The following is an 18282-nucleotide window of genomic DNA, read 5'->3' as shown; positions in this document are numbered from 1 at the left end:
CGCCGAAGAATCCCACGCTTCAAGCTACTCTGCTCCTGTTGAGACTGGCCACGCCGAAGAATCTCACGCTTCGAGCTACTCTGCCCCCGCTCAGAGTGGCTATGCACAAGAATCTCACGCCTCGAGCTACTCAGCTCCAGCAGTATCCAAGACAGAAAGCCATGCTCAAGAGTCCCATGCTTCAAGCTATTCGGCTCCCGTAGAGTCCAAGACAGAAAGCCACTCTGCTGCTGAGCAGTCGGGTTACCCGGCCAAGGAGACGAAGTCTGAAGCCAAGGCATCAAGCTATTCTGCTCCTGAGATCTCCAAGGCTTCAAGCTACTCCGCCCCTGAGCAATCAGTCTACTCTCACTCATCAGAAACCAAGTCTGAAGCCAAGGCGTCAAGCTACGCTGCCCCCAAGGAGTCCAAGGTTAGCTACGCCTCCGAGAGCAAGGTCGAGTCCAAGACATCGGAGTACCAGTCAGCGTACCAGGCACCGAAGACGTCCGAGTACCAGTCAGCATACCAAGCACCAAAGTCTTCCGAATACCAGTCAGCATACCAAGCACCAAAGTCTTCCGAATACCAATCGGTCTACCAGGCACCAAAGTCTTCCGAATACCAGTCAGCATACCAAGCACCAAAGTCTTCCGAATACCAATCGGTCTACCAAGCACCAAAGTCTTCCGAATACCAATCGGTCTACCAGGCACCAAAGTCTTCCGAGTACCAATCGGTCTACCAAGCACCAAAGTCTTCCGAGTACCAGTCAGCATACCAAGCACCAAAGTCTTCCGAATACCAATCGGTCTACCAGGCACCAAAATCATCCGAGTACAAGCAGTCAGTATACCCCACCTCGACATTTGCGAGCTACGCCAGCGCGGAGACTGGAACTTACAGTAAGGCTGCTTCGACGTACAATGTCTACGAAACCAGCAGCGCCGAAGCCAAGTCCAGTGAATATCAGGCTCCATATCAGGTTGCTCAGTCGAGCGAGTACCAGGCTACATACCAGGCCCCAAGTCTAGCGAATATCAGGCTCCGTACCAGGTTGCCCAGTCGAGCGAGTACCAGGCTACATACCAAGCTCCTCAGTCCAGTGAATACCAGGCCACATACCAAGCTCCTCAGTCCAGTGAATACCAGGCTCCATACCAGGTCGCCCAGTCGAGCGAGTACCAGGCTACATATCAAGCTCCTCAGACCAGTCAGTACCAGGCTCCATACCAGGTTGCCCAGTCGAGCGAGTACCAGGCTACATACCAAGCTCCTCAGTCCAGTGAATACCAGGCTACATACCAAGCTCCTCAGTCCAGTGAATACCAGGCTCCATACCAGGTTGCCCAGTCGAGCGAATACCAGGCTACATACCAAGCTCCTCAGTCAAGCGAGTATTCGGCTGTCAGCCCCGTGTCCCAGACCCAGATCATTCAAGGTGTTACAGTAGTGAACACTAATGCTGCTACGGCGCCTGTTGAGAGTGCTGCTGCTCCTACCGGTACTGCCTACGCTCAGTACACCGTGACGGAGAGAGTCTCTACTCAGGTCTACGCCACCGAAGTTTACCCCGAGACGACGTACACCACTGTCAGCCAGGGTGTTACCGTTTGCATCACTCAGACCGGTTATCAGACAGTCCAGGCCACTAGGCTGGTCACCGAGACCCAAACCGTTCCGGTCACCTGCTACGAGGAGTGCGTGGCTTACGCCTCACAGGAAGCCCCCAAGCAGACTTATAGCAACGCCGCTGTTTCCCAGCAGGCTCCTCAACAGACATACTCAGCCGAAGCTCCCAAGGAGACATACAGCAATGCTGCTGCCTCTCAGCAAGCTCCCCAAGAGACCTACAGCAATGCTGCTGCCTCTCAGCAAGCTCCCCAAGAGACCTACAGCAACGCTGCTGCCTCCCAGCAGGCTCCCCAAGAGACCTATAGCAACGCTGCTGCCTCCCAGCAGGCTCCTCAACAAACCTACTCTGCTGAGGCTCCTAAGGAGACCTATAGTAACTCGGCCGCCCAGGCTCCCACAACTGTGCACACTTCTGTTAGCCCGAGCAAGTCTGCCGAGGCTACTGCTGCCGTCAGCACTGTCGCTGCCGGTCGGGCACCACGCGCCACCAAGGCTGCCGGCGCCATGCTTGCTGGACTTGTGGCACTTGTGGCTGCGCTTTTGTGATTGGTTATATAGACAGCGAGCAAGGATCACTCTTGGGGAGGTCCTTCATCTCACGCCACTCTCATGACCCAAAGTGCATTTTCTTTTCTTTGTCACTGTCCCCATCTGTTTCTTTTTAAATTCTCTAATCATATCATGACCACAGCTACGACAGCAATGTGCAATGGCATAGACACTCATTTCACGACACATAATGGAAAAACCGCATCTTGGAGTTTACTCGGAAAATCCTACACCCATGAAAGGGGGAAAAATTTGGCGAAACACAGAGCATACATACACTTTTTCATTTGTTAACAATCATGTGGGGAACCAGACATAAAGAAAGAAAGCAATTGCCTTTTCCTACATACCTAATATCAGGGGAAACTGGGAGGGGTATGAAGCAATGTTAATGTGGTAATTATCTGGTGTACTCACTTGAAATACTTATTCCTGTACATAGATTTTAGTCGCTTAATTCTTTTTTTTTTTTTTTCCTTGAGTTGAAATGCCAAGTAAATTGCCGAGTTGATACAGTTTTATGAATGAAGTATTGTGCATTCCATGTTGCATTGTGACTTGATGCCTTCGCATGTCACATGATATTGAAGTAAAGAAATTGTCAGACCCATCCATCCTTCCTTCAACATTGGCCTCCTCTCTCAAGGGAACGTGACCTCGGATGTGACTTTTGCATGAGACGACTTTCAAAAAATTCAGTTATCAATCAGGATTCTCTGGCAAAACTTGAGGAGCATGGTGTTCAATGAAAGAGGGGGAAGAATAGGCAAATGAATTACAAGCAAGCAACGCCCGGGCTTATTGAATGGTCCTTGACGCCTCATGCTATGTTGGTGAAGATGAAAATGGTATAAAATGTACATGCAATATTATGCCATGCTCTCTCTCTCCGTGCGCCACATTATCAAGCCATAATGTCGTTGCCATGCCAGGTCATAGTTCCGGGAAAGTCTTTTTACACGCTCTCTCTCCTCTTCAACATGTCATGTCTAGCCGGCCCAACTCCAAGCAATATGATACATCTCAACAAGATTGTTGCCTTGAATGCCGAAAACAAACGCTTGCGCTTCCATGCATCATCCACTTACCACAAACCGTGCTTTTGACTCGAAATCCGGCTTTGAGTGGGAACCTATTCCCTCAATGCCTGTAGTGCCGTGTTCAAAGGCATGATTCTCAAACTCCTGCCTCTCCGCAGACCAGTGCCACCGCCTGAGGGGTTCATGATGGTCGGACTGCTGGTATCCTGCCACTTTCTGAAAACGCTCTTCAAGTCCCTGGGGATTCCTTCTAGGATGACTGTAGAGACAGGCACAAAGGGCCGGTCCTCCATGCCAGCAGCAAGAATAGCAAATTCCTGGGCAAACTCGAGCGCATTGTGGAACGAGGCGTATTGTGGTTGCGCACGCGCTCCAACGATGATATACAGCTCGAAAAAGGCGTCTAGCACGAAAATGCCTGTTTGGTCTAGATCCTTTTGAGAAAAGGGCGCAATTTCGACAATCTGTATTGACAAGGTGTTAGTCATGGGTGATTGCAAGGAATGTGGGTGGGTGTGTTATGGATGATCGATCACTTACCTGCTGCTTGGACGTGGCTTCAGAACGGAAGAGCCTGCTGCAATACTTGTCGTAATTGGGCTTCAGACGCCAGTGATCTGCAGAGCCCTGTCTTTTGTTTCCACCAAAGATAGTCCAGAAGCTTTCAGGCTCCTGGCCATCCTCGATCTCCTCAAGTTCGCCCGTGAGCGCATAGTCCATGCCCACAAGCCGCGCGCAACTGAGTTCGTCGGCACCGCTGCCCTTGCCCTTCCACAGATAACATTTACCAGAGCTGGTAATCAGGTAAGGGAATCCAGAGCAGAGTGCTGCAGAGTTGAAGTCAACTTCGTCAAAGACAAGCTGTCCCAGATATCGTCGTCCACACATCATATGAGGTGCCAACGAATCGTACTTGTTACTGGAACCACGCCTTGTAATGACAATGCCACCGAGAGCTGCTAGGAATTCAGTTGTCTCCTTGTTCTGCTGCAATCTGACGAGCGTCCCACCGAGAGCCCTAGCCTCACGAGCGACGAAAATGGATGCATCTTCTACCACGGCAGCTGGAACCTCATCTCCCGACCAAAAGTAAACCTCTGTAGTCTTCTTGCCAGCTTCATTCTTGAACGTATGGGAACACAAGTACATCTCTTGTTCAAACAAGACTCGGTCGTTATGCGCCGGTACGGGTGTTTTCTTGCCATCTGCTGAGAAGTGGAAAAGCTGTGCGCTCAAAGTCTGAATCCTCGGCGCGGAAATGTTTGGCCTCCGCATGAGGACATCTGCCGAGTCTACTTGGTAGTCTCTTCTGGCCCGATTAGAGCCAAAGAAGTCCGTCAATACTGACGAAACTTCAATGGCCTGCTTAGTAGGAGATCGCACTGGCGAAGGAAGAGGTCGAGGAGATGTCGCTCGGGGAGTAGGTAGAGGTCTTGAGCTGATGGGTTGCTCTGCAGCGAAGAAGGGACTTGTCTTGATCGAAGTTGAACTGACTGGGGGAGGAGAGGGCAAAGCTCTGCCGCCGGATGCACTTCCTAGCTGTGGACTTGGAAGACGTTGATCTTTAGTAGTCTCAAGTGCAGGCTGCGGGCTGATTTTCTCTGGCTCAGGTAGAGGCCTGCCTGCAGAAACCACGGGCGGCGACCGCACCTCGGGCTTGCTTTCTATGGGGCTTGCTGGCTTGATAGAAAGAGGCTTGGGCGCAGCGCTTTCCGTGGGAGTCTTCTCATTGCGATAGGACTCGCGCTCAGGGGACTTGTCGGGGCTGAAATCACCGCCGAACCTCGAGACTCGTTTCATATCGAGTTTCCTCGGAGAAGGTGGTTGCGAGCTCACCAGTGGTGACTCTTGCTTTGTAGGCGACGGAGTAGCGCGTTGAGCCGCCAGTGCAGCTACTTGTTCAAAAACTCGACTTTTGGATCGGACTCGGGTTTTGAGGGGACTGGGCGCCTTGGTAGACTCGACAGAAGTAGTCTCGAGACCTTGTTTGTTCGAATCAACCAAGTCAAGTGGCTGAGGTTTCGGCCGGCCCTGGTGCGCATCCTTTTGTGACAAGTCTGCACGGACGGATTCAGCCTGGGGCGGAGCAGCAGCACTGATAGAATCAGCTGGTGTTTCTGGTTCTGCTGGCGTCACTGTTTCCGCTTCCGATGGTTCCGCCGCCGCAATAGACGATTCCCCTATACTCGTGGGCGCTGTAGTCGAGGCGACAGATGTGGGAGCCTTTCTCTTCGGTCCTCTGGCCCGGCCCTTGGTCATATGTGTAAGCTTTGGCCCCGAGGCCGGTTCACCGCTGGCTAAACCATCTCCTGCAGAGTTGCTGTTGTTGGACGCTCCAGTCGCCATTGATGGAGGACCCCGAGCGAGCAAACCTGCCAGACCCGGATTGAAGCGATTTGCAAGCTTGCCTGGCAGTCGTCCAGGCGCACCTGTCTCCTTGGGCAGGGTCGAAGAATGCGCAGCCGTACCGATAGGTTTGGAAGTTGGGATTGCGCTTGCTGATTCTCGCTGGATACCGATGCTCGGACGCCGGTCAGGCATGGGGTTCTCTTGCGTAGACGCTTGTCTCTCATGAAAATTCGGTCGCTCCGTTGAGCTGATTGACTTTCTACCAACTCCAAAAGGGGTGGATGTCAACGTGGCCGAGTCACGCTTGATCGACTTCGAGCGACCGAGCTCAAAACTTTTCACGAGACCTTCAGGGACGGGTTGCTCGCTTGCCGAGCTCAAGTTACGAGTGACACCGCGGCCCTCCGACTGCGCCTTGCTGAAATCCTTCTTCTTGGACAAGATTGCCTCCTTGAACTCGTCTACCCGCTCTGTCTTTTTCGGACCACCTGTCACGTTGAGACCAGCCTTGCCTCGTAGAATATTTCCCTTCAGCTCATCGGGCGCAACGTAGTTCTGGGTTGTCGTCTTTCGGAGATTGCCGAAGACGTTCTTGAAGTCAGCCGGTCCAACAGAGTCGGGTTTGGGCGGCGGTCTGGACTGCAGACTGGCTCTGAAGTCCGTCTTGGGTGGTGCTTCGGGCTTGGGTTTGGTATTGGCTGCAGTTGTGGCCGCTCTGGCGCGCTCAGTGGGCTTTACAACCTCAGCGTGAGCATCACCAGTGGCGGAAGTGTCGACGGAACCCTTCCGCGAACTTCCATAGCCAGTCCATTGGGGTGTAATTGGTGACGCGGCGCCACTTGCGCCTACTATCGACAAAGGCCGGGCGCCAACACCCGGGGCGGAAGCTCGCGCAAGACCTCCAATGCTGACTTGATGCTTATGGGATACCGTGGGCGCTCTCGAAAGCTCTCCGCTAGGGTTTGCTGCCTTTTGTGCCTTTGCCTTGGCTATTTCAGCCATCCACGGGGGCTGGTTTACTGGAGCGGGCGTTGCCTTGGGCTTTGGCGATTCGGGCTTGTTCAAAGCAGACTCGAGCCAACTCGCCTTGGTAGGACTCCATCTCCGAGGATCCATGGTCTTGGAGGGACTGGTTGGCGGCGTCATTTTCTCCTCGTCAACAGCTTCGGGCTCCTGGGGAGCTTCTGTAGAGTTTGCAGCTTCGTTGACTTGTGTTGATGCCGGGTCTTCTGCTGCAGTCTCCTTGATCCCTTGACTAGAACCGGGTCGTGAGGAGCTGGAGCCTGGCCGCGGTATTCCGTCAAATGACTGGTCGCGACCAAGACTGATGGAGCCACGAGGTCCAATGTAGCTGTTGCGGTTTGAGGCAATTGTATCGTTACGCTGCAAGCCCTCGGGTGACTTGAGACTCCATCGCTTGTTCACGCTGTCAGATCGCTTCATCATGGCACTTTGTACGAAGCCCCCTAAGCCCTTGGTGGGGGAATTGGGTCGATCGGAGCGAACAGGAGACGTGCGACCAAGCAAGGGGGAAGCTAGAGCTTGGGTCTCACGGGGACTGTCAGTCTCCATGGTATTTTCCGTCTTCGGAGGATCCAGTCGTTGCGAAGTTGACAGGGACAATGGTGATCCAAGCAGTCCAGGTGGAGCACCCGAGTTGGGTCTCGAGTCGGAATCATCCTTTGTGGGGTCTGTCGATGGTCTTCGGGCCAAGCCGTGCAGTTGACCGCTCATGGCAGAGGTGTCGGTGCGGTCTTCGTCCTCGACCTGGTTCTTCCTGTAAGCAGCAGACGAGGCGCCCCTATCTGAAGTCTGGCGGAACCAAGAAGGGTCTTTGGACGACAGTGCCTGGGATATCTGGTCTCGGGAGACGGCCTCGGTAGCTGATGTAGGTTCGGATGGGGTGGTCGAGGAGCGGGCCGCATTCTCGGCTGCAACCATAGACAGCGGCCGACTTCTTGTGCCGTTTGACGCTTGCGAGTTTGGTCGCCGCTGCCAACTCAACCCTCGGACCGTTGCACTTCTCGATGGAGATAAAGGATTGCTGGCGCGCTTGTTTTCAGCGTCAAAGGGAGACTCGTTCTCCTTGGACGCCGACGTGGAATAAAAGTTCTGGGTCGCCATGGCGTCGGATGAGTCTGTGTGACTCGGTGTCTGGGGACTTTTGGGAGGCTCGAAGCTGGGTGAGGCTTCTAGGTCGAGACGCTGCAAAGGCGTCGTTGGGCGCTGGGCCGACGGTGGTGGCGTGTTGACTGGCGATGATTTCTGGGGGGAAATGGACCTGGCGCGTTCTGTACGACGAAACAAGGTAAGCAGCTGCGCGTTGGCACTTGTACACAGCAAGTCGCGACAAGCAAGGACACGATTTTAGAGTGACTGCAATGACTCGCAAGTGCTTTTGCAGTGCCAATGGCAGCAACCGAAGCATTCGCGAGCCAGTCTTTTGTTGTTGATCATCCAGCCGTGCTTTGAGGTTTGCAGCAGCAATGATGGTGTTTAGGATGGAGGGGTCAAGCGCGCGCAAGCAAATGTATGTAAAGCAAACAAGCAAGACAAACAAACAACAAGTAAATAACAGTAGATTATAGTAAGTCAGTTCGTACCTGCACGGCGGGCTTGCCGTTCCTTTCTGTCTGCTAATATCTTCTCTTCCAGCTCTCTCGAGCGGGCTTCGTCCTCTTCGGCTCGTCGATCCCCAAGCTCGCGAACCTGCTCCAGAAACTTGGAGACGTCCTCGGACATTGCTCTCTGGGTGTTGAGATAGGTGGGCAGCTATTTTATGGTTGTGTACATGGACCGGACCACGGAGGGCGGTTCTTCTTGCTCTTTTCTTTTCGACGGAGCGCGCGTGCAGCTGGTTGGCCGGTGTATTGTTTTGTTTTCACCTTTTTGGGTGCTCCTGTGGTAGAAAACCTTGATGAAAGAAGCAGATCGCAAAGTCGGGCGTTCGGCGCAAACCTAAGCTGATCAAATGCGAGCTTGCACAGGCAAATACGGCACGGCGGCTTTTGTTTTGAAAGCGGGCGCTCTCGGTTACCAAGCAACTTGGCGAGCTTTGGGCTGGAGAGGGGAGCTGGAGCCGCCAAAGTGGGTTCTACCATTGCGCCTCTGTCCGCCTATCTGCTGCCTCTACGCAGGAAGTAGTACTGCATCCCTGAATCCTCACCCAAAATTCTGGGGCTCAAAACGATAGACCCCCGTCCCATGATGCGCCCAATTGGTTCCAATGACAGTGTCAATGTTTACAACATCCGATGATCCTTGGATAAGCTTTTTTGGAACAAAAAGAAAAATCAACAGGAACGCGGCATTTTTTTTTCGTCTTGTTTTCTTTTCCCTCCAGCCATCACGAGTTTGTTCTTGCTAAAAGTAAACAAGCAAACAAGGCAACCGGGTAGACTAATTTGAGCCGCGATGCTTCTCCAGGCTAGAGCGAGCCCACAGCTCTTCTGACAAGTCAACATTGAAGGCCTGACAACAGCCTGACAGCCAGCCAGCCGAGTGCAAGTCTCCTTCTAGAGTATATAATGCGGCCATTGTTGAAAACAGATTTTACATGATTCTCTATCCCTCGAGTGACACATTGTTCTATCTCGAAACAAGAACGCAATGTATTCTTTTCAGCCCCATCGTGTCCTGTTTGGTGACTTGAATGCGACGGCAGAAGATATTGTTTCACTTTACATCGTACCCCAGTCGGCTGATGTGAGAGAGGGAAGCCCCTGCATCTGCAAGATAATGTAGGCACGTACCTAGAATTTGTCCGACGGCGAATGCGCTTGGGTGAGAGCAGAGCAGAACGTCATAGAGTATTGACTACACCAAGTTGCCGAATCAGGGACATTTCAATACCCTGCTTCGTTGTACGTATGGCTCAATTGTCCTGCCCATAGAGACATAACTGTCCACTCATCTTGTCCTATTCGAACAACTCAATGTACGTACCCCTTTTTCTCACCTACCGCCCTTCATATACATGTAGGTCCGGTGAAGCGTCCGAGGCGCAAAGCTCCGCCTAGGCAGCAAACAAGACCCCATACGGTAGCCCAACTCCCCCACAAACACCGACCGAATGTCGATCGCTGGTCGTGTTTAAGCCGCGACGGTGATCATATACCGAATCACGATAATTTGTCAATGCTTCAGTGCGTCTCAATAGAGAAACAGCCTTGCTTTCGCATCTTCAACCACCCACGCGAGCCCCTCCTTGAGGTTCCTCCCTGTCATGGCGCTACACTGCAAAATCTGCCAACGGTGAGTCCGAATGTCCTTCAACTGAAGACCTTGTAGAATCTCGTCCTCGGTCATGCACCCTTGGACATCGGTCTTGTTCGCAAACACCAAGAGACTCGCGCCCGACAGTCGCTGGCTACAGGTTAGTTGGATTGCCCTCGTGCAGCACAGCACAGCACAGCACAGCACAGCCTGCTTTAAAATCGTGGATTCAACGTACCTCTTCTTGCAAAAGCCCGTGTAGTTCTTCCTTGCAGTCGTCAATCCTCAGACGATCTGTTGCATCCACGACCCATATCAGGGCATCCGTTTTCTCAAAGTAGTTCCTCCAGTAGGATCGCAGCGTCTTCTGCCCACCAACGTCCCCTATCCACAATTGAGGCATTCAGCAAAGCCGAGCCACAGTGGTGGCATGTTGTTTTCTTGGCAACTCACAAATGTTTAACTTGTACCTGTCATCACATTAGTCGAGGCGCACATGACATTTTCTCGCCGCCGCCCAAGCACGTACCCGTCATAGTCGATTGTCTTGATGATGAATCCTAATGTCGGACTGACAGTATTGACATCTTCATTCATAATCTTCTTGACAATTGTCGTCTTCCCCGCGTTGTCAAGTCCACTGTGGCAGGTTAGTGTCAAGTTCTTGACGGCGCCATGTCGTCAAAGGCTCGCTTACAGCATCAAGATCCTCATCTCCTTATCCTTGAGCCTGGCTTTCCGGAGGATCGATAGCATCTTTACGGCTTCCCCGTCCTTCTTGGAGTCGTCAAGGGCGCTAGCTGTGTGTTGCTCTTGTGGCTCCTTTTCAGGTCATGTCGCTAGGAGGAAGATGTTGAGAGTGAGGAACAACCTGCGGTCCCCACCCACCAATCGCTCGAGACCCTTCTCTTCATTTGGTGCCGCCTAATAGACGATCGTCGTTGCCTTGTTCACGTGATGCATACACTGAAGGAGCACGATTTATTCAACCCCCTTCCTAGTGCATAGTATTATTTATAATCCTTTTATTTCATTTCTGCCAGAGCAATATGTCATGTTTATATTCGCAATATTGCTGCAATGTAGTACTACTGCCGCAAATGATATGCGTAACAAATTCAAACAAGCGACTTATCATATTTGTCCTATCGGTATGAAATTGTTACTTGTCTGGGCTGGTGGTCACCTTGACATCCTACAATACGCGATAGAGCAGTGAACAAATGTCGTATGCAGCAAAGTACCATCGCATTGGAGAGATAACCAGGGCGTATCTGTTGGTATTTCATTCATCTAGCCGAAATTCCCTCGCTTTCGAAGATAACTTTGATGCTCCGCTGAATCTACTGGCGTCCATGACATGGTCAAGACAGGAGCCGCAAGTTTGGCATTAGAAAAAAGATTACCATGCCAGATCTTGTCAATCGTCCCTAGAACACCATTCCCTAGGTTCCGGGAGAGCGCACCCAACGCCAGCAATGAATACTAGCCATAGCTAAAGCCGTAAGATGTTAAATTTCGAGGGAGAGATTATGTTTACATGAAGAGCATTATGAATTATCTTTCTTTTCTTGTTCTTTTTTCTCTCTCTCTTTCTCCTTTTTCTCTCTCTCTTTTTTCTCTTTTGCCCTTTTACTTTTTTCCTTCATTTTTAGCTTTATTTTCTTTCACTTTTATTTTCTCTTCTTTCTGTTATTTTTATTTTCTATTTTTTTTCTTTCTTTTGGTCTTATTATTATCACCCCTTTTCTTTCTTTCAACTCCTTTTTGCTTTTGCTTTATTTTTCATTGTAGTATTGTTTGCGTCCCACTGCGAATATGTGGCCACCCAATGTCGATCGCACAATTAGAACTTGTACGACTTCTTCATCTTGGCCAGCTCCTTCTTTGCCAGACGCCTGCCGTTTTTGGCCTCTCGGGATATGATCTTCCACAGTGGCAGGCGTAGATTCATTGGTATAAAAACTGGGACAGGATTCATCTCCTCGACAGAGCTTTGGTCGAGGATGTATGTTCGACGAATGTATGCCTGCGTCAAGCTTCTCGCGGCTCTGAGATTATGTTCCCTAACGTGGGAGATCTCATTTGTGTCGAAGTGGGCACAAATTCTGATCTTGAGCTCTGTGGTGAGGCCTCCACGATAGCTCCAGCGCACATCTTCAAAGTTGTGCATTGTCGAGTGGGAATCAATGATCTTGAACACAATGGTGCCACTGATGATCTCGGGGCGGCAGTGTGCGTCACCACCCTTTTGTTTCCAAGCTGGGACTGGTTTCTTCTCAGCAGTCTCTCCCTGCTTCTGGTCTTGCTTGCTGCGAGGAACATCATAGAACCATTTTCCCACTGGCAAAGACGTCATGTGAGCAGTCTTTCGCTTCTGTGTGGCGTTCTTTGGCTTATCCACGATGTTCCAAGCTGCGAAGACAAAATTAAGGAAAGAATTGAATTCGTCTTCATCGAGCTTCGCTGAAGACGGTCGTATTGACCTGGGAATCATTACGATCGCTTGATCCCATAAGCCTCGAGCGGCTCTGATATCCTCTTCGCTCAAGTCATCGGGAGAGACGATGGCTCGAGAAAAGGAGCTCTCACTAAAATGCAGCATTAGTTGCACGCTCGGATTAGATTCAAAGCTGGCAAGTATAAACGGTTGACTTACTCCAGAGGCTCCGGCATGATGAATGCGCGAGGTGGATACGCTTGACCAAGAGTAATCGTTGTGTTGAAAGCAGTGTTTGAGATGGGACAAGTTTTTTTGAGCTTCTCAAGGCTTGATATGTGGAAGGATACAGATATCACACTTGGGTATAAGACGGATTTGTGAAATCTTCAAGTGGAACAAACTCCCAGAGGTCAAAATGCTTCGTTTTTAACCACGCGGTGAAAGGCAAATGTATTATCCCCAAGTCGATCATTGTCAATGGAAACGAACAATAGTCATAATCAATAATTGACAGAGGAAACAGCGGATTGTTTTACGAGATTGATATTCTGGGGACTTGGTAAAACTTTTCAGATTGTTACAGGCTCCTATTCTACTTTGACTTGCGTCCTCTGTCCCTGCCCCACTTGCCAGAGCTACAAAGCATCTTTATTTCCCCCCTCGCGTTTGAAGCTATTTCAGCTTTCGATAGCTGTCCTTCATCCACGGCCTTCATCGGACAGCCTTGATCAAAACGCGAACGCGCAACTGTACACGCCCATCATCCTCCACGCACTCTTTCCCCCCTCCCCCCTCCCAGATAGCAATCAGGACCATGAAACTTTTTAATCTGGTACCTGAGCAATTCTTCCTGTCTGTACGACTTCCACCCATCATCACCATCAACGCTCACACCTGCCGCAGAAACGTCTTGGAGTGGAGTAGGTCTTCACACCACACCCTGTTGGCTGACATGGTTTTTTTAAACCCTCTCTTGTTCTATTCAGCTACGAGAACGGTCAATAAATGCTAATTTCTCGATTCCTGTAGCCTGCAAATAAATCCCCACAAGGTCAAAACATTTTTCAACCTTTACTGCGCAACATCATCACTCAACCTCGCCATTCTCCCTTCGTTGCGATACATGTGCCAAAATTTCGGCACCGATGCGACGAACGCAGGACTGTGAGCTGACGGCTAACCCCATCACCTGCTTCGATGAGTGCAGCCGAGCTATGAAGGAGAAAATCCGTGACTACTTCACCAAGTGGTCAAAGCATTTCAGGGAGAATCCTCGTCGCCTCACGGATGCAGAACTCAGGCGTTTGGCTGATGGATTGGTTTTCCGGGGATGGACGAGCGCCGAATCGCTGCCTCCCATCAAGTTCCACGGCCCTAAGCTGGATTCCAACAGGATTCAAGTCGGCCGCTTCATCAAGGTAAACCATCGAATTGCATTTCCGTGTCATAATTTATTTGAGCTAACATGGACAGGACTTGCCCGATCCGAAGAAGGCTCGCACAATATTCCAGGATGACCGGGAGAATGGTCTCTTCAATTTCCTGGGAAAGCCCTCGGACTACGTTGTCCCTCGAGATCGCAAGGCTGGAGAGGCTGCCTACATGAGGGCTCGCCTTGACTAGCTGCAACTCTCCGTCGTCCACGACTTCATAGATAGGAGTAGAAGGTGGGTTCCCGTCAGCCACATCGACTTCCGCAACGGTGGTGTGAATAAGCCATCGGACCAAAAACGATGGGCAGCGTACGTATTGGCCGACTCAGCTTTGGCCGACGCGTGTGACGACTGGAACCACAGCCTCTGTGTTTACCTGTGCCGTCGCAAACTTTTTGACTCCACGTAAGTCACATTAGCACACAATACACTGTGACGCATATGCTGACATCTCCAAGCCACCAACACAACTGGGATCCGACTCGAGAGAGAGAGAGGAGCGAGATTACAGCGACAAGCACTTCCTTCGAGCACCGCAAATCCACAAGCAGATGCCCGACATTTTCCGTCAAGTTCAGGCCGACAAAAATTATCTAGGGAAAAATGTCGATAAGGGAGAGATCCTCGGCAGATCTGGCGTGCACAGACTCCCCCCCTGCGCTGCCCATTGACGACGACGAATCTCTATTCGTAAACGGTTCTGCACCCGCCGCAGCAAATTAAAGAGAAAGAGAGGCACTGCTGATGGCGCAAGCCTTGCAAAGAATGGAGAAGGGATTACAAGGAGTCAGACGTTGGGCCATGCGCAGTCTCTTGACTTCGTATCAGAGGCAAGAAAAAGAGGCATGGGCCCAGAAAGCTTATGGACGCAAGCCATGTATCTCGTCTATGGCGAAAGCCATGCGACTTTTGTACGGGCGCAAGCCATGCAACGTATCTAAAGTACTCCGTAATTATCAATACAAGCGCTTCAGAAATGGTTTGATAGATAAATGTTAATCGAGTTTCTGCGATCATCGTCTGCTCCAGGTTTGGTGGACTGTATCTGAAGAATTTGCATGATCTTCACGATACATGACAGTGACCCAAGTTAATTGGCCTGTGGGAACCATAGCAAGCTTTTCAAGTCTTTCCTCGTAAGGGGAGACGAAGCTCACGATGGTCAACCGTACCAGCCAGCATCGTTCAGCACTCTTTGACACCCGCGAGCTGGCATATAGGTCTCGGTCTACTTATGAACACTTAATAATCATTCAAGTCGCAAGACGAACACTCAAGAAACGATGTTTGGTATTTGTCTACCCTTTCGGGTGAAGAGGCATAACGCTCTCGGTAGCTCAAAACCTTAATCGAAGGAATTCTAAAATCAATAATGAAGATGCAGAGCTTGCGCCCGTACAAGAATTTCATGGCTTTCGCCATAAAACAAGATGCAAGGCTTGCGCCTGCGACAGTGATCTTTCTCGTAAACAACACAGAGAGACATATCCACCTTTGACTTTCCTCTACAGGGAATTGTCGTGACTTACGTCAATCAAGGCTTTCGCCCAAAGCACCACAGCAAATCTTGGACTTCCTTCGCGTCCATGCTTGAAAAGATCTGTGTTGGTACGGCATGGCTTTCGCCAGCGACAATCGCAACATCTGCCCGAGTTTCCGCGTCCATGTCAGAACTTGTGTTGATCATTGCAAAATGCACACGACTACAAAGGGCATGGGACCTATCGAGCATACTATATCGTGACTTGCGTCATTGATGCTGTGGCTGCTGCTGTGTCGGCCATTGACTGTCGAGCCGCTGCAAGATTGGCTTGGATCTTGGGCTGCTTGAGTTGACCATTATACTTCTTGGTAGCGCGGTCCCGAGACATGAACTCTTCATTCTGATATAATATGAGCATCATGCTGTAATGGAATAGAGGATGGTTGAACTTACACAGACCCACTCAGGTTCAATAACCGTCACGTTACTAAACGTCGGCTTTCCGGCCACACTGACGAATTCGTCGTAGACAATCCATTGGTAGGCCGGAAAACCATTGCTTGCCCTGTTGATTGGCATGCTGGACAAGTCGTATCCATGGTAAAGGACGCTGCTCTCTGCAGATATGATGCCGCCCTTGTTGTAGTTGACCGTCATGTGCAGATCTGTTTTGATCTTTTTCACGGCCGATTGTGTACAGAGACCAATGGCCAAGGCCTTCCTGATGCGAACATGGTACTCATCAGCACTAATGTCGTCTGCGACTGTCGGGATGCAGCCAGGCCATCTCTTCTCGGCAAGTTTGATGAGCCGGTTGCGAAGCGTGCAAACACTGTCGAGGGCGGCTCGCGAAAGGAAGTTCTCAAGGCACCATTCGTTGAGGTCCACCTTCTTTTCCATGAATGCCTTGGCATACGCCTGCACAGCGTTGAGGCTCGTGATGTGGTCCGACAATGGATGAGCGAACAGGGCAGGGCCGTGCAGGTCAGCGGCATCGGCGAACTCCGTAGGGCGCACCCAAATGGGGTTCTGTTGGCTAGATGCAGCGACTATTGCGCACATCTCTTCCAGACACTCAAGCCTTGCGGCTGACTCCAAAACTCTGAACATCACTGGTGCAATAGGAAATTGCACGGCGAGCCGCCCATCTACCGTGGGCGAAAGGCGTGGGAGCATGACTTGACCGGTCTCATTGACCTGATCACTGCCGGTAATGAGGCGCCTGTATAACTCCAGTATCAGTACAAAGCTCATAGTATTATCCCATATCAGTAGTACTCACAAGTCTAGCAGCTCTCGGATGGCGCTGGCAATATTTTCAGGGTCCGGAGAATCTAAAAAGTCCAGACCAAGCAGGTTTCGATGGCCGGCGCAAAGCAGAGCCAATACCTCAGACTCCATTCTAGAGCTTCGTATCGCGGGCATGGTAGACTGCCGGAACTCTGTCTGAAATGCACTCTGCGTGTACAAGCGGATACATACTCCGTCAGAGATACGACCTGCCCTACCCTTGCGCTGATCAGCAGAAAAGCGGGAGATAGGCACACGCAGAAGTTGATTCATGCGTACACGCGGATTCCAAAGCATTTCCTTTGCCAGGCCCGAGTCGATGACAAAAACCAGATTTGGTATAGTCAACGAAGTTTCAGCGATATTCGTGCTGACGATGCATTTGCCATTGCTGGACTTATGGTAGATGCGATCCTGCAATTGTTTTGGGAGAGATCCGTACAGTGGAAGAGTCTCCATGCTGGGTACCTCGGCCGCCAGCATGCCACAAGTACGGATGATGTCTTGTTCTCCAGGCATAAAGACCAGAATGTCGCCAAGCTTCTTGCCACTGTGTATCTGGGCAATAATCCTCACAGCCGTTGTCACAACGTCGGGGCTGGCACACAGCTTGTCGAGGGTTGCGTGGTTTTCATGGCTTTCGCCAACCTGCCGTGTCCCAAGGGAATACCATGCCAACAAATTAAGCCCAACGAAGGATGTCGCTGGGAGTAAGTAAAATATAGGTCACATAAACAGAGACTAAAAGACAATTGCGAAAAAAAAGTTTAAAAAAGAGAAAGAAAAAAAAGAAAGAAAAAAGAGAAAGAAATAAATAAAAAAGAGAAAGAAATAAATAAAAAAGGAATAAAAAAGAAATAAATAAAAAAGGAATAAAAAAGAAAGAAATAAACAAAAGAAATAAAAAAGAGAAATGAAAGAGAAAAAATTAAAAGAGAAAAAATTAAAAGAAAAGAAATTAAAAAAGAAAAAATTAAAAGAAAAGAAATTAAAAACAAAAAAAGAGAAAAAATCAAAAAAGAGAAAAAGAAATAGAAAGATTTTTATTTTAAAATATTATTATATTGCGCCCAGTTAAATTAATAGACTATATAGGCCGGAAAGGATACGTTGATAAAGCACGACGCTCAAATCTCACAGTACGATGGGCCACCTGAGCACAGAGCCGGCCAATCTGCATTGGTGAGAGCACGCCTTGACAAGATTCTAGATTCAATTATCCACGACTTTGTCGATGCAAAGGGTAGATGGGTACCTGCTACCTACATCGACTTTCACACTGCCGACAGCCAGCCCGATGATCGCAAGATTTCCAGGGCCTACATTCTTGCCGACAGAGCCTGGGCCAATGCAATTGATGATTGGAACAAAGATCTGTGCATCTACCTCTGTCGTCGCAGACTCTTCGATGCCTCGTAGGTCCCGACAACACACGATCGATTTGAGTATGCTGACATATTGAAGACACCCAAAGACACCTTGGGATCCGATACTCGAAAAGGAGGAGTGCAACCTCGGAGAGTCACACTTCCCTCGAGCACCTCAGATCATCCCTTTAGGTCAAGAAATCATCGATCGTCTCAGTAAGCGAATTCGGTTGGCTCAAACCGGAGCCAAAATTCGTGGCAATCATGGCATTCATATTTTTCGAGCAAAAAGGAAGGACATTCCGTCCTCCAACAAGGCTTAATGGGACGGTGAACACATTCACGAACATATGCCAAGTGCATATTTAAGAATATTCGATGGACTCGAGAAGACACTAGGGGAAACTGGCGAGTTGGCGGAAGTCAAGCTTTTTCATTTCAATGTAAGCCAAGCGATTCCAATACGGCGGAAGCCGAGTATTGCCATTGTGGCGAAAGC

The 18282-nt window shown here is 50.2% G+C and overlaps 7 protein-coding genes across 7 annotated transcripts in view; 3 read left to right on the top strand and 4 right to left on the bottom strand.

Moving 5' to 3' along the window:
* The window catches only part of PFICI_11640 (uncharacterized protein), a gene marked incomplete at both ends in the record, with an annotated part of 3940 nt that extends 1780 nt beyond the window's left edge, over positions 1 to 2160 (top strand). Inside the window, 2 exons of the mRNA XM_007840221.1 lie at positions 9 to 964; positions 1024 to 2160. Of these exons, the coding sequence (XP_007838412.1) occupies positions 9 to 964; positions 1024 to 2160 (2093 nt within the window). The remainder of the gene's footprint in view (positions 1 to 8; positions 965 to 1023) is intronic.
* A 1135-nt stretch (positions 2161 to 3295) lies between these two features.
* Positions 3296 to 8294, bottom strand: PFICI_11639 (uncharacterized protein; the record flags this gene model as incomplete). Its single annotated transcript, XM_007840220.1, has 3 exons — positions 3296 to 3667; positions 3744 to 7843; positions 8156 to 8294. The coding sequence occupies 3 exons, from the start codon at positions 8292 to 8294 to the stop codon at positions 3296 to 3298; spliced, it is 4611 nt and encodes a 1536-aa protein (XP_007838411.1).
* Positions 8295 to 9704: 1410 nt separating this feature from the next.
* PFICI_11638 (ADP-ribosylation factor-like protein 2) lies at positions 9705 to 10523 on the bottom strand (the record flags this gene model as incomplete). Its single annotated transcript, XM_007840219.1, has 5 exons — positions 9705 to 9917; positions 10006 to 10151; positions 10221 to 10237; positions 10297 to 10407; positions 10465 to 10523. The coding sequence occupies 5 exons, from the start codon at positions 10521 to 10523 to the stop codon at positions 9705 to 9707; spliced, it is 546 nt and encodes a 181-aa protein (XP_007838410.1).
* Positions 10524 to 11613: 1090 nt separating this feature from the next.
* Positions 11614 to 12443, bottom strand: PFICI_11637 (uncharacterized protein; the record flags this gene model as incomplete). The annotated part of the gene is made up of 2 exons (XM_007840218.1): positions 11614 to 12358; positions 12427 to 12443. The coding sequence occupies 2 exons, from the start codon at positions 12441 to 12443 to the stop codon at positions 11614 to 11616; spliced, it is 762 nt and encodes a 253-aa protein (XP_007838409.1).
* Positions 12444 to 13355: 912 nt separating this feature from the next.
* On the top strand, positions 13356 to 13833 carry PFICI_11636 (uncharacterized protein; the record flags this gene model as incomplete). Its single annotated transcript, XM_007840217.1, has 2 exons — positions 13356 to 13628; positions 13684 to 13833. The coding sequence occupies 2 exons, from the start codon at positions 13356 to 13358 to the stop codon at positions 13831 to 13833; spliced, it is 423 nt and encodes a 140-aa protein (XP_007838408.1).
* Positions 13834 to 15376: 1543 nt separating this feature from the next.
* On the bottom strand, positions 15377 to 16935 carry PFICI_11635 (uncharacterized protein; the record flags this gene model as incomplete). The annotated part of the gene is made up of 3 exons (XM_007840216.1): positions 15377 to 15526; positions 15580 to 16348; positions 16409 to 16935. The coding sequence occupies 3 exons, from the start codon at positions 16933 to 16935 to the stop codon at positions 15377 to 15379; spliced, it is 1446 nt and encodes a 481-aa protein (XP_007838407.1).
* A 179-nt stretch (positions 16936 to 17114) lies between these two features.
* PFICI_11634 (uncharacterized protein) lies at positions 17115 to 18106 on the top strand (the record flags this gene model as incomplete). Its single annotated transcript, XM_007840215.1, has 3 exons — positions 17115 to 17126; positions 17512 to 17831; positions 17881 to 18106. The coding sequence occupies 3 exons, from the start codon at positions 17115 to 17117 to the stop codon at positions 18104 to 18106; spliced, it is 558 nt and encodes a 185-aa protein (XP_007838406.1).
* Positions 18107 to 18282: the final 176 nt, after the last annotated feature.

Source organism: Pestalotiopsis fici, assembly GCF_000516985.1.
Source record: "Pestalotiopsis fici W106-1 unplaced genomic scaffold PFICI_Scf_9, whole genome shotgun sequence".
Lineage (NCBI taxonomy): Eukaryota > Fungi > Ascomycota > Sordariomycetes > Amphisphaeriales > Sporocadaceae > Pestalotiopsis > Pestalotiopsis fici.
This window is presented reverse-complemented; position numbering and strand designations above follow the sequence as displayed.